Source organism: Bidens hawaiensis, unplaced genomic scaffold, assembly GCF_021521415.1.
Source record: "Bidens hawaiensis isolate Kalapana, Puna unplaced genomic scaffold, B.hawaiensis_p1.1 tig00000237_1, whole genome shotgun sequence".
Lineage (NCBI taxonomy): Eukaryota > Viridiplantae > Streptophyta > Magnoliopsida > Asterales > Asteraceae > Bidens > Bidens hawaiensis.
The window spans coordinates 887,002-909,567 of record NW_027491021.1 but is presented as its reverse complement, the minus strand read 5'-3'; the positions used below and the strand labels follow the sequence as shown (position 1 = coordinate 909,567).

At 32.7% G+C, this 22,566-nt stretch overlaps 1 protein-coding gene across 2 annotated transcripts; it reads right to left on the bottom strand.

Moving 5' to 3' along the window:
• Positions 1–6,445: 6,445 nt before the first annotated feature.
• LOC143613727 (cysteine-tryptophan domain-containing zinc finger protein 3-like) lies at positions 6,446–12,830 on the bottom strand. 2 transcript variants are annotated; one of them, XM_077087430.1, is made up of 11 exons: positions 12,424–12,830; positions 11,799–11,871; positions 11,603–11,727; positions 11,200–11,520; positions 10,106–11,118; positions 9,770–10,026; positions 8,352–9,694; positions 8,112–8,269; positions 7,874–8,025; positions 6,970–7,118; positions 6,446–6,889 (listed from the first exon to the last, which is right to left on the bottom strand). In XM_077087430.1, exons 1-11 carry the CDS (start codon positions 12,487–12,489, stop codon positions 6,671–6,673), a joined length of 3,876 nt encoding a protein of 1,291 aa, XP_076943545.1. In that variant the 5' UTR covers positions 12,490–12,830; the 3' UTR covers positions 6,446–6,670. The 2 variants fall into 2 exon arrangements, with proteins under 2 accessions (XP_076943545.1, XP_076943496.1); XM_077087381.1 differs by having other exon boundaries at positions 8,352–10,026.
• Positions 12,831–22,566: the final 9,736 nt, after the last annotated feature.

The window sequence follows — 22,566 nt, the reverse complement described above, 5'->3', positions numbered from 1 at the left end:
CGAGATGGCATGAGGATGACACATGGCATGGATTGAGCGGCTGGCATCTGATGATAGAAGAAATGATGTTTTAAATATGTGGTCTTACGTTATGGTTTAAAAAGGAAAGATTGAATGTTTCGTAATAAATGATTGTTGTTTTATATTCCGCGAAAGGTTTTAATAAACTCTGATTTGTAGAACTGTGTTTATGAGTAAATCCAACGCTGAAGTAGGGCCACAGGGAACGGGGCCTTACAATATTAGGGCTTCCAATATGAAACATGTATACATGTCCCCTTGACTCAATATATCCGCTTAAACGACCCAATTTTCAATTCCCTTTTGAAAAACATTTGTTAGGAAAACTATCGAGAAGTTGAAAAACCAACCATGACCAAAGACCTCTAACTTGGCATTAATAACAATAATTAACAGTTAATAACTTTGGTTTTTGAACACCCTCGAGGTACTATCGGGCTAAAAAATTCAATTTTCCCCCATCCCCACACTTAAGGTTGACATTATCCTCAATATTAAATATTAAATCTTTTAAAGAACATTTAGGGGACAGGGTTGAAGTTGACTATTTAACAATTTAAAAACCTGGGCTCTAATGTGATGGTTCTATCAGTTACATCTACAATTACACTTTAAACACTTACACTAAAATAAAAAAAAATAAACCATGAAACCGAGATCACCTGATATAAATGACTATGCGGTGTGAAACATGGCTCATAAACACCCGTCTTCTCCAAAGACAAAAACTGAATCTGCAAAATCTCAAGACGTGTAGAAGCAAGCTTCTCACCATGTGTAAGACATAGGTCTTTTAAGAATTTTGCAGAAATTAATTTGTAATTAATTTAATAAAACTAGTTATCGAGCTGATTTATTTAGTTTCATAATGAATTTTGTTAAACGAGATAAAATGTTAAAAGACCTAACTCACTTTTGAAGGAATCACGGTTGCATTTTAGCGTATGCAACAAGCTCTTTAAACCCCCCCCCCCAGTAGCCCGGGTGGACGAGTAAGGTCTCGTGAGGGTTTATAATGATCTACACCCACAAAGTTCCAAATATAACAAAATATACACGAACTTGGAAACACATGTAATTGACCATCAAGTGTCTTCATAAACCGGTGAGGTTAGAATTAAACTCATTGATTCCTTACCCATGTTATGAATATCTTCCATCACAAAATATGGCTTCAAACCTAAAATCATTCACCACTTGCCTCACATGGTCTTCAAAGTCTTCAATTTCGTATTGATCATAGTTTCCAACTCCGACAATCAAGTACGGGCACATCCACTTGCTCTTAAACTTTCCCGGTAAGAGTTTCATCCATGTGTTGTAGAGCCAAACTATTTGACCCGCTTCAAAATTTTTCAACCGTATCTTTTCATCGTGTACCTTTTTTATCTTTTCCTTTTATGCAGATGCACACTCAAATGCCTCATCCCTTAGTTCCTCAATCTCTCACAAAGCCAACTTCCTAGCTTGACCTGCATCATTATAACTCATGTTAACCTATTTAGTGGCCCAATAAGCTTTTTGTGCAATTTCAACCGGTAAATGGCAATCCTTTCTATACACAAGTCTATAAGGAGTAGTACCAATTGTCGTTTTATAGGCCGTTCGGTAGGCCTAGAAAGTACCAGTCAACTTAGTTGACCGATCCTTATGGTCCGTCCGAACTGTTTTCAGCAAAATCTGTTTTTATTTGCTGATTTGATACTTCAGCTTGTCTCCTCGTTTGTGGATGATAAGGAGTTGAAATTCTATGATCAACCCCATATCATTTAAGTAACTTCCCGAATTTAAAATTTTTGAAATGGGATCCCCCATCACCAATGATGGTCCGGGGGATTCCAAATCTCGAGAAAATAGTTGTTTGCACAAAGTTGCAAAAGACAAGGTAATCATTCGTCCTAGTGGCTATCGCCCCAACCCATTTAGACACGTAGTCAACGGACACTAGGATGTATAAGTTACCATATGAATTCAGGAATGGACCCATGAAGTCGATCCCCCATACATCAAAAAAATCAACTACAAGTATTGAGTTCAAAGGCATCTCATCCCTCTTAGAAATGCTCTCGACTTGTTGAAACTTTAAACAATGTGTCGCGAACTCGTGAGCATCCTTAAACAATGAAGACCAATAAAAGCCAATCGTGAGGACTTTCCTAGGAGTTTTTTGGCCACTAAAGTGACCCCCACACATGGACGAATGGACGTGTTCCAACACGGATCGAACATCCTCCTCGGGTATGAAACGTCTGATCATCTAATCAGCACCAACTTTGAACAAATCTGGGTCATCCCATATGTATTGTTTAGCCTTTGACATCAAGTGCTTCTTCTTCCTCCTTGGCCAATGCTCCGGTATATCACCCGGAACTTTATAATTGACAATGTGAGCAAACCAAGGATTTTGGGACACCTCCATGATCTGTTCGTCTGGGAAGGACTCGTTAATGGGTCCGTCCTCGTCTGCATCTTCTACCATGATTCGGGACAAGTGATCTGCAACAACATTTTTGCTCCCTTTCTTGTCCCGAATCTGTAGATCAAACTCCTGCAGCGGCAAAACTCATCTGATCAACCTCGGTTTTGCATCCTTCTTGTCCATGAGGTACCTGACAGTAGAGTGGTGGTCAGAATAATTAATTACTTTACTACCCCATATGTAAGACCTGAATTTATCTAGAGCATATACTACTGTTAGTAACCCCTTCTCGGTTATGGTATAATTCAGTTGAGCATTTGAGAGGGTTTTACTTGCAAAATACATGGCAATGGGTTGCTTTTCAACCTGTTAACCCAAAACAGCCCCAACCGCGCAATCACTCGCATCACATATTGTCACACCCCGCCTTAGTGCCTAGGCGTATGACCACAAGTTGGTACCTGTTTTATATCAAAGTTATGGTTAAATTTTAGTGGAAGACTTTAGGTTTGAATATAATATTAATTTACACTGAAAATTTACTTGGGAATAAAATACCCAAGTATTCGTTTACAAAATATGTGTTTCATATTACAAGGATTTAGTTTATCAAAAACGGAGCCATCTTTGTAACGCGCTTCTATCTTCATTAAGACTCCAATCATTGCTATTGCTACTAATGCTTAATTACCTGCAATGGGTTGGAAAAATACATCAGCTATATGCTGGTGAACACATGTGACTTCAAAAATAGTTGAATAACAGTTACAATACAGATATAACTTTCTTGACAAGCTCAGCGAAAGTATTTCTACTTCTGGTATATGTACCACTGCCCTACACACACAATTGTTCCCGAGCCACGTAGCCCTTAATCGGTCTGAGTTGATTTTATTTTCTACTTTGTATTATAACGTTTTAGAGATCACGTAATCTCATGCAAAAGTTGACTGACTCTTTAAGACAAACACCCGTTCATCTTATCGAGTATAAATATGTTTTGACTGATTGTAAAGGTTAGCGTATTCACCTGTACCGACGGTGCGCGTTTGAAACCTTGACTGTGATTGAGAATGATATTTAACCTATACATAAATAGGTTTGTATAAATATCTGAATGTTGTTTTGATTAAGCTATGATTTCTAAGCTTAACCTTGAAATCGTTTATATTTGATTGTGAATGAAAACACTTAGTTTTTAATGTGACGTTTGATATAGCATGCTTTGTCTTAATAGGTTATAACACGTTGGTAAGTTTCTCCAGGTAAGAAAACGGTTCCCTCAGTTGATTGGGATTTGTACGAATTACTTTTCCTTAGGCAAGAAACTTATTACTAGTGATATCACCCTTACAGTTTACTACATGCCCGTCAAAATATATCTTTAGTTAACATTACTTTGCTATGAAGTAACGTTTATGAAAACTCGTTTATGAATGTGAATGTTTACAAAATACTTTCAAGGTTAAAGGCCATAGCCTCGATTGATATCTAAGCTATAATTCAAATAACTTAAACATAACTCCTACCTTGGTACGGATACTTAGAATAATAATAAGAATAAGGTAGGATCTTTATCTACTCGCTTATGTGATTGTTACTCAATTGTGACTTCAAAAATTGCACGAACTTCGAGCTAATAGTATGCCGGCACGTTACGGCAACAGGGCACGCCTTTCTATATTGAGTGTGTGAATGTGGAGGTATTGTGGGATGAGAATGGCTCTCAACCCGTCACCCCCTTTTATAGGTGAAATCCGTGCCCCATCACGATACGCGATGGGTTTCTTTTTAACCCGCCGCGTACCGTGACGCCGCAATTTGACGTCGCCTTTCCAGATCATAATATGTGGCATGTCATATCGTGCCACGTGTTGACACGTGGTTGGACACGTGTCCAATAACTCAGCATGTTCATCGCGCTACGCGATGGTCTTTGAGGATGAGCCATCGCGTATCGCTAAGCCGCCCAAATCTGGGTGTTTGTGCAAGTCCATAGCGCTACGCGATGGACATAAGGCTCGTCCCATCGCGTATCGCGATGGATAAATTTTTCAGAATTTCTAAGTTTCGTCCCTAAACTTATAAAGTTAGTATATTTGTTATATTTATTCTAGGGTAAATTACGCGGTTTTACACATATTATTTCAAAAGGTAGGTTCCTGTAAGGGGATTACAAGATTGGGCCTTCAGCTAACTTATATTTCAACAAGTTAAAGGTCTTGGTACATTCATCATTAAAGTTAAATTGGGCATCTTTTAATAATAAACTACATAAAGTTTTGGAAATGTTTTTTTTAGAGCGATTTAGTTTTTAATAACGCTTTTTTTCTTGTTAATTTTGAATTATTTTTGAAGTGGTTTTTGTTACAACCCGCTCGGACATCAATATTTGTATGTAATTGCTAAGTGTGAACTATTTCGTTTGTGTTTTATGTTGTGAGAGTTTCGTAATATATTAAACAACAGCGTCCAACATATTTAGATAAATTATTAAATGAATAAATAAACTTCTTTGACCTCTCAATGTTTTATCTATCAACATTATGTATTAATGTATTATTTCCAAGTTCTCTTCATCTCAATCCTCTCACTTACCTTTTCTTTTAACTTGAATGTTCTAAAATCACCACAATGATACAATAATATTGCATCGTGGATTTCATGCGTTAAAAAAATGAAAAATTGTTTTTTAATAAACCCAACTTAATACAGTTGGCTGATAATAATCTCAACTTAGAAAATAGTTATCACCGGTCTCAACTTTCACACTATTTGTTTTTGTTAGACCTCCGTTAAAAAAAACTTAACGGCGTTAAGTTTTTTCCAAATTTCAAACTGATGTTTTAGGGTTTTTGATCAGATTGAGAATATGAATCGATTGGTGTAAAGGTTAACTCGAAACGCTGCTCCAAATCTCCAATCAGCTTGAATTTTGTTAACTAAATGTTTAAACACCGGAATTGAAACATCATTTAGTCGTTTAGAGCATCGTTTCGAGTTAAGTTTTACATAAATCAATTTGTATTCTCATTCCGATCAAAAACCCTAAAACATCAATTTGAAATTTGGAAAAAACTTAGCGTCGTTAAGTTTTTTTTAACGGATGTCTAATGAAAACAAATAGTGTGAAAGTTGGTACCAGTAACATCTATTTTCTAAGTTAGATTATTATCAGCCAACTGCATTAAATTGGTTTTATTAAAATTCAATTTGCAAATAAAAACATATGAGGTGAACAGAGTTAATTAATAATAATTCACTTTTATATTACACTAATTTATAACAAAATATTAATTACATTGTGGATTTCATGAGTTTAAAAAAATATCCACATGAACCAATACCTCGACATAGAGGAACAATCTGGGTGATTTTAGGAATCGGAACTGAGTAAAAAACGGTTTTAGATATGGTCAACAAAAGTTAAAACCGAGTTGGGTAGGAACCGGCTTCGGGTATAGTCAGGTCAGGATTTTTCCGGGTTTTGAGTCAGGTTTTGAGCGGGTTCAGGTGGAACCATTTCTAGCGGAGTCGGGTCCAGTTCCAGGTACAAGTCTAGAGAGAGACTCATTGCCGGGTCGTACCCGCGGTACAAGTAGGAACCGGTTCCAGGTCGGGTCCGGAACCGGGTATTTTTTGCACCTCTACCTCGACCTCGACATATCAAGTCGTTGAAACTCTTAATCGAATGCGAGAGAGAGAAAATCTTGGTAATATTCACTTTATCGTTACATATCATGGATATCAAATTTTAAATCCTAAAGTATATCATGATGCAAGGGGTGATATAAAAAAAATGTAGAAATTTTCTTCTCTTCATCTCTCATTATATACAAAACAAACATCATATACCAAAAGGTCCTAGTTAGAAAACTTGTAACTAAAATTGTGTTTTGATCATCAAACAACATCAAAGTCTACATAGTCCAAACTCTATTACCAAAATATTAAGTCTAAAGATATCATTTGGGAAAAAAACCAACACCAATTTAGAATTTTAGATGTATAAAGTTATAACATCAGCATCCATGCTATCCCCCTATAAAGCTTCTATATTTTCATCTGATATAATACCCAAACACCATTACTAAGTGCTAAAAGGTAAACGTTCGCCTCGGTCAAGAAAAAAAAAACATTTTAACGTTTTGATTCCGATCTCGATCATGTTTTGTACAGATAGGTCAAAATTGATGGCAAAATGTTATTTACAACTCTGCCAGCTGCCAATTACCGCCTGTTGTTACCTTTGATACCTTGACGATTAATGGCCTCGCGTGTGTTTTGTACCAAACACACAATTTCTTTTACATCTTGAAAGCTGAAGTCAACGACCCGTTTGACTGAAATCATCATCTCATTCTTAGATTCTTCTAGAATCGCACTAGCAGCTTTGTAAGCGTTTTGTGACTTTGTAGAAGCTTCCATTGCAAAACTTACATCACTTGTCTGCAGATTAATTACAACAAAGGCAGATAATTAGTTTCAATAATATTTGAATGTATGTGTTTTAGAAAATATGAACTTACAAGATCAAGAAGCCTCATTAAGTTGGCTTGATTTTTAACCACTAATTGGTTTCCTGGATGTGCAATGTTCTTAGACAACATGGTTTTATCCATTGTTGCTTGATTGTTTAAATTATCAACATCTGATACTGAAGATGATGGTGACTCACCTGCATGAGTGAGAAAATCTTAATATCTTACTTTCTTGTCTTTCACGAAAAAAACACCTAACTTAATTATCATATGATTTCTCAATTTGTAAAAAGTACATATAAAAGTCACTATATTAATGCTTAAATTTGTCTAAAATGCAAGTACTTGCGAATTATTTTAATCTAACTACGTGTTAACTATTAAGTTGATCAAAATATGATAAAGTGGCATTCAACATTTTTGCAAATACATACACAGACACACACACACACTAGGAATGGTTCTTTAAATTTTTAGGCATGATGTTTAAATTCCATGATGTTTTAAAGTTTTAAAAATAGAAAACCATGGCTAAAAACATTTTTCACACCTTTTAGGCAAAATTAACTTTTCAACCTAACCCAAGACAACACACACACACACACGCCATGGTGACTCACCTGCATAATTAACAAGTCATTATTGAGAAAAAAAATCCAAAGTAAATGCATTTTAGACAAGTTTAGGACTTCTATTACAACAATTAGTTTAGTGACTTTTGTGTACCTTTTTACGTGTTGAAAGACTTTAAAAATACCAAAAATAGGTTTAAAGTCTTCTTGTAAAAAGTAAGAAATTACAGTGATTTTTTGTAAAAAAAAAAGAAAGAAAAAAAGATTAGGTTGAGGTACATATCGTAATGGAAACGAAAAATGGAGCTGTCCCCATATAAGAAAATGGTAATTTTTTTGTATCAAGTCGTTGGTATATCGAATGCAAAAATTGGGCATACCTTGAGTAACCATTTGCATACTTGTTTGCAAGTCTTGCCTAGTCAGCAAACTCTTGCAATAGACTATCCGCATACATGCTACTTCCATGCATTTATAGGCCAGTGATGCTGCAGCATATTCTTTTCGTTTCTCATATTCTTGAGCACAAATTCTGCATGTTTTCAAAATCAAAAGTTGCTGGTTAAACAATGGTATCTAACATCATGATTATGTAATAAATATTTAAGTTTAACTTACTTAGAAAGTTTGGCAGAAGTGGTGTAACCACTAACCGGATCCACTCCTTTCGATTTGCTGATGTCAGCAGTGCAGGTCTCCAGAAGTGAAGAAGCATAAAGAAACTTCAAAGCGGAGTCAAAGTATGCGTCGTTACACTCATAATCAAATCCAGAAATCTGCACAAGTTACATAACAATAACTTATATAAAAATCATACAAATAAGTTAAAAGAAAAAAAAACACGAAAACTATACAAACCTTTAAACGATCAGCATAGTCCTTTGACTCCTCAGCTCTTCTAAAGGGAGTCAAAGCAGATTGACCAGAAGAATACTCCTTCAAAAAGCTAATAACACTCAGATCGTTTATAGCATTCTGATTAGCAGCATCTCCAGGATGTTTCATAACCTTTGACTTGTTTTGACCAGAACTGTCAACTGTTTGTAACTCAACCTTTGGCTCTACGGGGTCCTTTACATTTGACATATCGCCCGCTTTTACCTTTTTTAAATCTTTTTTAACAGTTGGATTCATTTCTGGGCTACCCATATCACCCAATATTTCTTCCGATCCAGCATGCTTCAGATCCACTTCAACCCTTCTCATCTTATTAGGTTGACCAGTCAACGAATCAGTCAATGCCCTTACCATTGTTCTTTGAGAATTTGATCTTTGATCTTTATCTTTAACACCATTAGCATCTCCTTTCGTGCTCATAGTCTTTGAGGCTTCTTTATGTTTTACGTCAACTTTGCCACCACTTCTTTGACTTGTATCAATATTCTTTCTTGGAATTTCAGTCCTAGCATGAGCTTTTCTTGGAATGGTTTTTCCAGAAGCAGGTGAATTATTGTAAGGATTAGGAGCACTAATGGAAAACGACGAAACCGACCCTACTGGTGACCCTTTTCTTTCTTGCAAGCTAGCCCTTCTAGAAGAACCAGAAATCTTTGAAGAACTTGAAGTTGTAGTCTTTTCTCTATGCTGCTGACTTTGTTCATGTTTTGTGTCAACTGAATTCTCTTTACTATCTGATAACTTAATTTTCATTGTTTTTCCTTTAACGAAAGACATGTCATCAGCAGATTCCTTCACCCCGGTCCTTAATCTCTTATCTTTCATTTTTATTCTATCTTCACTGCATTCCAAAGCGTTTGCATAAGGTTGACTTTGACTTTCCTGCCAGTCTTTCAGCTTCCTTTTCTTTGCGGGAATCTCCACCTTTTTATCCAATAATTTTTCGTGACTTGTGTCAACCGAATTCTCTTTAGTAGCCGATAATTTGATTTTCATTGTTTTTCCTTTGTTAAAGAACACATCATCAGTGGACTCCTTCAGCTCGGTCTTCAATCTTTTATCTTTCAGTTTTATTCTATCTTCACTGCTTTCCAAAGTGTTTGCATAAGGTTGACTTTGACTTTCCTGCCAGTCTTTCAACTTCCTTTTCTTTGCAGGAACTTCCACCGTTTTATCGAATGACTCACTCTTTATGGAACCTGTAGTGTCTTCAGTATGTATCTTGACTGAAACTACCAGCTTGTCCTTAGTCTCATGCTGATCAGACCATGTCTTGTTTATTAATCTTTTAGCCTTCACAACATCTGCAAGCATATTCAAAAAGAAATTTAATACTTTTACATAATCATTATCACGTTTAGCAACAGCTGGATATATACCGTTTTTCTCGACCAAGGGTTGGTTGGTTTCAATCAAAATGGAACTGCTCCCTTCAGGTTTGGACTTAATCTTTTTAATTTTAGTAGTCATGGTCTCAGAATTCACATCTGAGTTTGTATGGTCTGAATTCCCAATATCACCCCTAATAACATTATATTGAAGACAGTTCTGATTCTGAGAAATTAACTGAAGGTTCATTTCCTGAACTGCCCTTGTGGTTTCATCCTCACTGATATCACAATGATTCCTTCCAGGCCTACACAATGATAAAAACTACTTATTTTTTTCCTGAAATACTTATAATATAACATAAAAGACAGTAAAGAAGAACTTACAGCCATGTTGACATGCTACACAGCCACTTATCAGGCAGATTATCAGGCTCAATACCAATTGGCAGGAGTCGCCACTTTTCACAACGATCACATCCTACCCAATTGTCTGGAGGGACTGCGGGGCCCAATCCTATTTGCTGAGGGACTGCCACCTCAGCAAGAGATGCTGCAGGACCCACTTCTGTTTGCTGAGGGACTGCCACCTCAGCGGAAATTTCATTCCTCCCAACATTTGCTACTTCTATCGCTCTATTGTTGGTGTCAAATATATCTTTATAGCTATTGCGTACCTCTACAATATCTTTTAAAGCACTTTTCTTGTTTTTCATTGATCCAGGGAGACTAGACCTCAAGATTTCTTTTGTTTGAACATCTTTTAACTTATTTTTTCTTTCAGATGGTAATGTTGCAATATTTTTAGGTATTTTCACTTCCTGAGGTTCATGTTTAAGAGCATCAGGGTCATTTTTACAAGCAATCTGTCTGATTCCCCTTGAATCAAGTGAAAGCTTTTTGACATTTTTCTGCTTAAAGCTTTCATCTGACTCTTTTCTTGTAACATCAGGGTCAGATAAAAGTTCTTTTTGTGTTTCTCTTTTCTTTAGAGGTACGTCTTTCTTGGCCACTCGATTTGGTTCAGATATTATAGAATCAGATGAAAGCTTTTTGACATTTTTCTGCTCACAGCTTTCAGGGCCAAAAGATAGGACGTTTATCGGTTCCTTTCTTGTTTCTCGTTTCTTTAAAGGTACGTCTTTCTTAGCTGCTCGTTTTGCTTCAGGTATTGTAGAGTCAGACGACAGTTTGACTTTCAAACCGCTGGTCAAACCCTGTTTACTGACAGCAGATTCTGTTTTTATACCTTTTTCTGAAACTGGAGCTTTGTCATCCTCAACAACTGAAAAACTTGTCTTTCTCTCAACAACCGGTTTGACCTTAACTTTTAAGCACATTAGGCTCTCATTTAGTGGTGAAACCAGCTTGTTTCCAGGGACAAAAATAGATGTCATATCCTACAAAATTGTAAACAAATAATTGTTGAAAGATTAACAACAATCACGAAACAAGAGTATGATCAGCATAATCAAACTTACACCAAGTATGCCACTAGGAGAATTAAACAGGACATCACGAGATTCAATTGGCGGACCACCACTATCCTCAACATTGTTGCCCGTTGAGGAAGATGGAGTAAGAAGTCCAAGACCAACTTTAATCCGTACCTTTAGTGATCTTTGCTCAGTTGGATTTACCAAATTACTTCTAGGGGTTTCCCTTTTAATAAAGCATGTATCTTTGCTTGCCATGTTATCAGCAGATGACACATTTTGATCAACAAATACATCTTTATGCTGGGATGCAGCTGGCTTAATAGGGTCTGCAAATGTGACTGGATTTAAGGCAGCAGGAGCACCCTAAATGGTAACACGAGTTTTCGATAAAAATGAAAAAAAATAACCAAAATGTGTTGCTATTTGTATACGATATACGATATACCTCCAAACGGAAACTATTAAGTGGACTTGATTTATTGGGATTCGGACCCTTGCTATGAGAATGATGGACCGGTGGAGGAAGCTTATATGAGGGTAAAAACGACCCGTACCCACCGTATCTTGGCCCTGCCAAGAAATTAGTTATAGAGTTGTCCCGTCACTTTTCAGATAGAACAGTTCTGTTATGGGTGGCTTACCCAATGATTCTGCAGAACGGCTGCCTTCAAACTCTTTCTGAAAATGACCCAATGCACGTTGAAGCCTCTCGTCCTAAAAGAACCAGAAACTTAAATGTTACCAGTCATTGTATAATAAGCATACATTAAGTTGCACATAAAAGTTTATAAAGATAAAGCTAGCTTTCATACAAAATTGAGCAAATGTGATTTCAAATAATTAAAATTATGATCCAGATTGTGCAGACAACACCACAAAATCAGATTCAATTCACAAAGGCTGAAACTCAACACCATAGATAGGTGAATGAACCAACACAAGCTTCATCTCACAGTAATCTCCAAGTCGAGTAAGACCAGCGATTGAAGAATGAAAAATACAACATACATTTACAAAAGAATAAACTATCCCACAGTTTACAATCAAGTCAAGCTCGAATTACAGCTTATTATTCGTTACATTCTGTTCTCAAAGCCAAAGCTTCCGCAGTAACCGTACATAACTCTCAATTCAATAAACCACAAATACTTACCAGCAACAGTAATCACTATCAAGTTCCAACAGTCTTATTATTAACACATAATAATAATAATAATAATAATAATAATAATAATAATAATAATAATAATAATATAAAAGTCTTACAATGTAAGAGAGAGCTGTATCCGGGTCAACACGAGCCGCTCCATCTTCAACCTCAGTCGAAGCCATCTCTAACCACCAAACCCTAACCCTAACCCTAAGCCCAAAACCCTAGCGGCGTATCCTAAAATCCAACATAATTGATCACACAACACACATTATCACAAACAACTTGGAAATATAAGAACCTACACCAAACAATTATCTTAAAAACCTACAAATTCCTCCGAAGTGTTGGAAAACCCTAAATTGAACCTATAAGATCGAAATTAACAACAACGGAAGAACGATTGACGTGTTTGTGTGTGTGAGATAATGATTACGTGAGCGTGAAGTTTGTTCGGTTTGAGTGTTGGTGAAATAAGGTACAGAGAGATGAATGAATCGGTGTGCAGATGATCGAAGAAGAAGAAGAAGAAGAAGAAGAAGAAGAAGAAGAATTTGATTTGTGATTTCCGGAAATTGGTTTTGATTTTGGTTTTGATTTTGGTTTTATTACATTTGTTGAGGTGTTACAGAATGAGAGGGGGAGGGGTATTTTGGGCTTTTTGTTTTCAAATCTTATTATTATTATTATTATTATTATTATTATTATTATTATTATTATTATTATTTTGGTTTCTTCAACTGTACTTGGGCCTAAACAAAAGGGTTTTAAAACAATAAAAACATTCCGGATGTTGATTAATATAAGATTGTCTACTTGGTGATGACGGAGAGTGCAAACTGTTCTGACTCGTGAGACCCGGCCTGATTTAACTCTAACTCGTTTAGTGTTTTTTTAGGATCTATGAACAAAATGTAAATGACTGAGTCTGATCCAAGTCTCACAGATCTTGCAGGTTTTACTTTGTTTATGCGCAGCCCTATCACTAGTCGTCTACCTTCAAACTAACTATATATAGGTCTCTTCAATGTATAAATTTTATCACTTGATAGTACAAAATACTCATAATTACATTTAACTTTACAATCAAAAAAATGTGAAATCAAGTTTGTTCTCCATGTTCATCTTTAGAATTAGGTTAAATTAACAAGACAGGCAAAATATAGAAACCATATCTACACACGATAAGTAATAATTAAGAAACAATAAATATATACAAAAGGAAATTGAAATCGTGAACGAACAATACATTAAATTATTTTAAGATCTAGGGATTGTTGGTGATTTTAAGATCTAGACAAAATATAGAACCAGATCAACACGCGATAAGTAATAATTAAGAAACAAGAAATATGTAAAAAAGGAAACCAAACTCGTGAACGACAATACATTAAATTATTTTAAAATCTGGAGATTGTTGCTAACTTCAGTAGATTTATAGTAGCTGGATTTACTTAATACTAAATGAGAAGATAGAATATACATTGATAAGAAAAAAAACCACAAATCCCAAAGCCAAAACTAGGCTTTGATGGTTAACCCATCGGTCGCGTGCGACAAGCTTCGCCTAGTCTGTCTCCTAGTGTTTGTGACCGTTATGCTTGGTCCGTTTTTACAACACCTTTTCTAGTTATTTGAATCTTCTTTTGAGTGCAATGAGCTACTAAATCATATAAGTCCAACTCAAGAGGTTTTTTAGTATTAAAGTGGGTGCATGCTTTTGTATGTTAGATAAATGGATTTGTTTTTACCATTTTTGTAAAAGTCGTGTCTCTTGCAATAGATATGTTTTAAACCTTTCAAAAATCTTAATTTTTTCTTCTTCTTGCATTTTAATTTCAAAATCATTTTATGTTTTGAAATGGAATAGATCATTGTCCAACTCGATATTCAAACACTTGCTAATCGTGTCCCTAACTAATGTCGTATATAAGTGGCTTACAAGTTAAAGCGAGATAAAAAATACGTTTGTAGCCTTTTAAAGGTCCCTCACACACCTGGCTTCTTCAGTTTCAAGATATACCTTGCACTCAGTACCAATTCATCTAAAATCATACACTTGTACATTTTGGTTAACGTTGACAGCATTATCATTATTGAAAACAACATCAAAGTTGTCTACAAAGTTATTTAGTCATTGTAAAACCTGAAAGCTCTTAATTAATTGTTTTTTTGGCTGTGTGAGATTATTTACAAGGGGCATAACATTATACTATCTAGGAAAAAAACATTTTGGAGATCTATAGTAGGCAAGTCAATGTCCTCACATATGACAACATCTAACACGTTATCTTTCACTACCGGTGCTATTTATTGGCTTCTCTGATATAGATAAATACAATGTTTTAAGTACCACCAACATTTGTTTTAAGATATTTTTTCTACATTTACGTAATACTTCTCTAAATGGTCCTAACTTTTTCGAAACATGAGTGCCTGAGCGTATTTAACAATTTACAATGATCGGAGAAAAATAGAGAACACAAAAAACCATTTCATCTCCTTTAATTCTACGTATTTACCATAATTTTCATTTGCGTATATGCATGTATTAATCACATCAAATAAATATGATACGTCATGAGAATACATTATTTCACTAATTTTGCAACTTTGATTCATAACCTTTGTATGCTAATTTTCCTTTTTGTATATTACTACGTTCCTTTGTAAATATTTAACTATACTATTAAAGCAATAAGCTTTAAGTCCATATACCCTCTTCCTATTGGTTGATTCTCATACTTTTCTATGTATATCAATGTCTTCTCTAATTTTCAAATGAATAAAATAAATCAATAATATATTAAAATAAGATTCATCAATGCTATTTAATTATTATCTTTCCTCTTTCCTTTAATCTTTAATTTTTCATTTTGAATACTTAAATAATAATGTAATAATGTAATATTTTAATATTACATTTAGTTAAAAGTGTAAATTTAGATTAATTAAATAACAACACAAAATATTCTAATTAATGTAATATTTTAAAATCTTAGCTATAGTTTAAATACTAAATATTCAAAATTTATTTTTTAAAATTTTATTATTTTTAGTCGATTTCATTCACCACCTTTGTTATTTTTTGGTTTATTTCATTCACCACTTGTGTTAATTTTATAGGTAATATATAATAAATAATTTAATTAATTATTTGTTATCTCATCAATAGAAGAGATTACGGATTTAATATAGAGATTACGGATAATATATATATATATATATATATATATATATAATATATAGAGATACCGATTTAAAATATTATAATTCTGTTAAAATATTATATTATTTAAATTATGTTTGTCAAACTCGTAAGGAAATTAAGAAAATTAAGAAAGGATTGCCCATTTTATTAAGGAAAGTTTGAATTACGGATTTGTAAATTTGATATTCCCCCCTTCCTGTTTGAATTAATTATTGTCTAAATTATAGTCTAAATTTGAATGTAAATTTTATTTAATTAACAATCATTAAGTTTTACTATAATTACGTTAGTTGACTCATTGACCCATTGACCCACTGATTTAATTATATTCATTTACTTTTAAGAATTAAAATACAAATCCATTGACTTATTATTGTTTAATAATAACAATTGAGTTACAAATCCATTGTTGACCCATTCACCTATTCACTTATTATTGTCAACATTGACTTATAAATACGATTTACTAATTAACAATTGAGCTACATATATATAACTTAATTAGTAAATTTTTATTTTCACATCTTATATGAATTACAATACATACTATATAATTAGTAACTTACATTTTTACATTATATAACGTTGCATTTTACAGAACTACCATTTTCAAAAATTTGGAAATATATTATTTGTATTTCGAATCTAATTATGTAAGATTGCATATTATTTGAAAATCTAGTAATTACGATATCAATTCTATTCCTTCTTACTATAATTTTTTTGAAAATTTTTGAAATTTCCTAAATTTATGTTTCTAATCAACTACATTTATACATTCCTTCTATAATTTTCTCTACCCTAATTCATTTCGTATAAATATATACATTTGATAGGCTAATTCTTACACCATCAAAGCCTCTTTAGTAAAAACGAGTAGCTTTGTGACAAGGTTTTTAGTTTTTGTTGTTTATATATCTTCCATTTTCATATTTCATTTTTGAGGCTTAAAAGTGTTATTGTTATTTAATTTTAATTTTTTTGTGTTTTTGTTAAATTTTTCTAGCAAGATGGAGCCAACAAATATCACCATGTTGAACCAACTTGATGTTCTTAACAGTGAGTGTATCCTAAAGGTCCGTATTTTGAAACTTTGGCGGCTGAAGGACAACTCAAAGCCCGGGCAAGATTGGTCCATCGAAATGATTGTTCAAGACGAAATGGTATTGTTAACACATTCATTAATTTACTATATTATTCATACAACTTTTTACTAATCTTAATAATAATTTGCAGGGCAACAGAATGCAAGCCTATGTAAGGAAGCCTTGCATTCCTAAACTGATTTAGGTGCTATTTACAATTATTCTCTTAGATATGGTTGATTTAGGTGGTCATTAGAATTATTGTCTTACATATTCCGGTTAAATCCACTGTTAGTTCTTGCTAAACCAAAATATGTGTTTTAAATTTTTAATTTAGTATATATAAATTATAAAATTATTATGTAACATTAATTTAATTTTACTCATTTCAGCTTCTGATGGTCCAAGATTGTGAATTAGCAAATTGTTTCAAATGAGTGTGGATGTTATTAAAAATTTCTACTAATTGTAAACATGTTCTGATTGTTAATATGCGTGGATGTTATATAAAATTTCTATCAATTTTAAACATGTTTGTCATTATTTTTTTAATATGCTTTTTACATAAAACATTTTCCAGCTTTATTACAGAATTACCTTTTAAAATACAAATTAATGACTTCAATTGATATTTAAATTTCAAATGAAGATAGTCATTTAATTTTTCTTTAAAATCTTACTTAAAATACAAGTCTTTGTTTCTTAAATTTTGCTTAATATTCATGACATAATTAATCAAGATTAAGTACGTATAAAATTAAAGCATTTTTGATGCCTAAAATATGTTCCAGCATTATTACCGAATTCCAGCATTAATGATTTTAAATACATAGCTTAACCAAAATATAAGTATTATCTTTGTTGCTTAATTTATTCTTAACTAATAAATAATTAATATTCATAACATATATATTTCCAATTAAATACGGAATTTTACTAATTACATGCTAACAAACTTTTAAAGTTTTCCATACTCTTCAATGTCAACAAACTTTTCATTTGTTTATATTTGACCATTTTTAATTACGCATAAATGTTAAAATTAATGTCTAAAAATAAACCCCCAAATTAATAATTTCAATTTTCTATTCGAAATTCAAATTAGAATCATTATTATAACTTACTTTTAATTTTAAGGTTACTGAAAATATAGTAAGCGTTGCTTAAATACGGAATTTGAGATAAATCATTTTGAATTTATATTTAAATTTTAAATAGTCACTATAATTGCTTAATTTATGGTTAATAGTCATAACATATTTAAACCCGATTAAATACGGAATTTTACAAATTAAATACAAGATTTTAAAGATTTTCATAGTCTTCAATCTCAACAAACTTTCCATTCTTTTATATATGACCATTTTTATTATGCCTAAATGTAAAAATAATGCATAAACTAAACCCCCGATTATAATGCTTCAAAAATCAAAAACATTTCCATAATTTTTTGAAGTTGACTAATTAACCATTTTTTTATATTTTTTAATTATTTTGAAACATGTTGTTTTAATTTTAAAAGAATATCAAATTTGTTCGGTATGAATTCGTGTCATCACAAGTTATTTTTAAGATATACTATTTTTTTAACTAAAAAGACATATTCATTTTTCATATATAAATCATTTCGTAACCAAATTTGACAAAATATGAACATTCAAATTAAACCAAAATTGACACACGTTAATATTCAAATTTAATATTCAGATTTAGACAAAAACTGACATCATAATTAATTCTATCACATCCTTACAAAGTTTATCTAAATCATCTATAAATAAAAACCGTGTAATAATTTTGTCAAACAACTTCTATTAATTCTTATCATAAAATTCATTCTTTCATTCCAAGGATGTATATAAAGATTTATGATTTGTTTATAAGCTTGTGAATTGTATTTGTACCTTTATTTCTCTTATTAACAATACACTGAATTTGATTTTGTGGTGATTTTAGTTTTCTTTGCAAGTATAAAAATTACAACACATTTCTTTCTATTTCGATGATTGTTTAATAAATAAGACTTTATGACTTCATATATCATGATGTAGTATTTACTGATATATCTTTTTGGCCTCATGGTTTAAGTTAGAAAGATGTTTTAAGTTGGCAATTTACTTTGTACATTATTTTGTTTTACTAAAAACAACATTGTAATACCTTCTAATGAATGTAAAATTATTTGTTCTTATAAATATTACACTACCAATTTATTATTATTATCATCATCATCATCATCATCATCATCATCATCATCATCATCAATGTCGCTATATATATTTATATACAATTTTCACGCGTATGATACACATGTTACTAGCCATTGAAAGATATTGAAATTGTTTATTATTGTTTGAGTCTTCGTCTCCAATTCTTCCAACGTTATAGATAGAAAGACATTTTTTAATATGTGACAACATTTTTTTTTCTAAAAATCATTTTTATACACATAAAATGTATAATAATATCGGTATGAATGTTTTGTTTTAAAATAAATCAAACACCAAGGTTTGGTTTGCAAATTATAATTTATAATTAATAGTATATAAATATATCAAAACTTATTATAAAAGTCATAAATAAAACTAATTATATAATATAACTCAATTTACATATTACATGTAATATTTTTTTACTTTTATTATAACTTTCATCCGTGTGTAACATGAGATTTCATTATTAAATATGTTATTATATTAATGGTATATTTAATTTGGATGATATTGGTTTTTTAAAGTTTCAGGTGGTGAAGCAAAATGAGTTTTAGAATATTTAAAGAAGTTGATGGCGGTTTAATATGAAAGAACATGTTTAGGTCTTTTGTTGATTTTTTGGGTGGTTTGGTGTACACTAACTTATTGTAACTTTAAACTTTTAATATCTAGACATTGTAAATGGTTAACGTTTTGGTCTGAAAGTTGAAGAACTTTTGTGTTGCTTAATTTGTTGTTTAAATTTATCATGTTTGTTGACATGTTTTTCCACCTGTGTGTAACACGGGTCTACACCCAAACCGGCCCGAAATCAAACGATTTTTACAAAAGAAAAACCGCAATTCCAAATACAGGCCAGATATATTGTGTAGGTTTTTCAAAATGAAGCTTGATTCGTTAATGAAAGACTTGAAGGATAGAGCTTTGTTTGGAAAGCCTCAAGCAGGTAATTGTGTGGTTTTAGTTCATTATCATAATTTTTAAAATGTTAATATTCATTACCATTGTCAAAAGTATGTTAGTATACCATATATCGTTAACATATATTATATTGGTATTCAATAACTTATATAATCTACTACTACTACTTGTCATGTGCAGTTGTTTACACAATTGAATTTTAGAAACGTGGATTGCCCCATGCAAATATATGCCTGTTTTTGCATTCTGATCACAAAATTTATAATCCGGAGAATATAGAAAAATTTATCTCAGCCAAATTCCAGATAAGAATGAAGACCTGGAGTTTTATTCGCTTGTAAGCGACCACATGATGCATGGTCTTTGTGGTGTTGCTAACCATAAATGCTCTTGCATGGTCGATAACTCATGTTCTAAAAAATTCCCAAAAAAATTCAGAATGAGACGTCAATTGATTATAATGGGTTTCCTATTTATCGAAGAAGAGATTTGGGTAATGTTGTTGTGAAGTCTGTGGTCAATTTAGACAACAAACATGTTGTTCCATATAACAAGAAATTGTTAAAAACAATATCAGGCTCATATCAATGTTGAATGGTGTGATCAAGAGGGTTCTATAAAGTATTTGTTTAAGTACATTAATAAAGGCCCGGATCGTGCTACTATATCACTTGTACAAGAAAAGACTGACAATCAAAATGAAGTGGTAGACGAAGCTAAGGCGTTTTATAATTGTAGATATCTATCTGCATGTGAGGCTGCATGAAGAATTTTTTCTTTTGACGTCCGTTATAGAGTTCCTTCTGTTACCCGGCTTCCGTTTCATTTACCTGGACAACAAACAGTTGTGTTCGTAGATGATGATGATGTGGAAGATGTTTTAAACAAGCCGACTGTTGGTTCTTCAAGATTCACTGCTTGGATGGAGTGTAATGAGAAATATGGTCTTTCTCAAACACTAACTTACATTGAGTTTCCAAAAAAATTTGCTTGGAAACAAGATGAACGACAATGGGACCTACATAAACGAGGTTTCTCTATTGGTCGTGTTCATCATGTTCCTCCAGCTTTTAATGAAGCATACTATCTAAGAATTTTGTTAAACAAGGTTAGAGACCCTATGTGCTTTGAAGATATTCGTACTGTTGATGGTGAAGTGTGTGCTACTTATAGAGATGCAAACTTTGTTAAGCGAGTGTTCGGTTTTGTCGGTCCAAACTTTGTTATGAGATCAAGTTCGATCCAACTTTCCAAGTACTTTAAGAAAATATTTAAAATCAGTTTGTAAAGTATTTATAAAGATTTTTATACAAGTCTTGATAGCTAAAAACACATTTGTGTGTCTTAAGCGAGTGAAAATCGGTTTAGTTCGGTTCGGTTCGGTTTCCATCTCCCAATAAGTTCATGGATGGTTTTCACATGCCCAAATATCAAAGAACTTGTATAATTATGTATAAATGATGATATTTAAGTTTTACAACCAAAAAGTTAACAATAAAGTCTTTAAACGAAAGTTCGATTTTCGGTTCGGATCTTGTTTCGGGTTAAGACCGATGTAAGATTCTACAAACCCATAACTATAAAACTTATAAAAATGATTTTAGACACTTAAATCTAACAATAAGCATGTTTTAATCAATTATTTAACAAAAATAGTAAACAAAATTCGGTTTACGGTTTAGAGCTATTTACAGTTAGACCGAGGCTAGTCTCTACAAACCCATAACCATGGAACTTCATAAATATGATATACAAAATAAAATGAGCAAAAGTTAAGCATGGTTAATAAGCATAAACAAGTTATATAATTCTATATATATCAAGGACCACGAAAGGTCTCCATGTAGCATTGCCTTACGAGGCCCGACACTCCACCGACCGAGACCGGGGAAGTGACCACCAAAGGTAACAAGGGGTGTATATTATATATATGTTGTGCTATAAGCTTCAAGTATTAATTAAGACTAAGCAAACAAATTAAAATGCAAAACTTGATCAGTTTGACTTTTGAAAGTCAAACCTTCAAGAACAAAGAACAACAAGCTTAAAGACTCTTGAATTTGAGTAAGAAAATGAAATGAGAGCAGGGATGGATGTAGGAAAGGTTCTTGTATTTATAGGACAAGGTTTGGAGGGTTAAACAGGTGATTTAGGGGTAAAAAACGGATTTTGGATAAAGGAACCAAGAAGAAAACACAAAAGGCAGACCTGTCTGATGCCACCATCGTGCCATGTGATGGGTATAAGGCTCCCCCCATCGCACCACGCTATGGGGTGGGTGGCCATCATGCTTCAAACTTTCAAAAATGACATAAATGGTCCCTGAAGTTCATTTTAAGCGTTTTAAGGCGTTTTAAGGACCGAAAATGATGTTTTAGAGACCTAACAAGTGTAAAACAATATTGTAACATAAAATCCATCATTTTGATTATATCGAGGGTTTCGGTTTACAAAACAGGTCGGTTTACATAATAAACGATTACAAAACGAATACAAATCGGACCCGAAATTGACGATTGTCACACTAACTATTATCAACAAGTTAGTCATATTTCGAATTATTAAAATACAAGATGTAAAAGTAAAAACTTCCAAATAGATACGTACTCGTGTCATGAGTATGCAAAGTTATTTCTTCGTTCGTTAGAGAAAGATTGTCTTATTTGAGAAAGTTTAAAGTGCCCCGAGTCAAATTTCAACAAATGACTTTTATCATGAGAACTGCACAACTAACTAGAATAATTATGGTAATACCAATGTAATTATTATTACTCTATAACTTTGAACTAGAATTATTATTATTATATTTTATTTTTATAACATAACTAA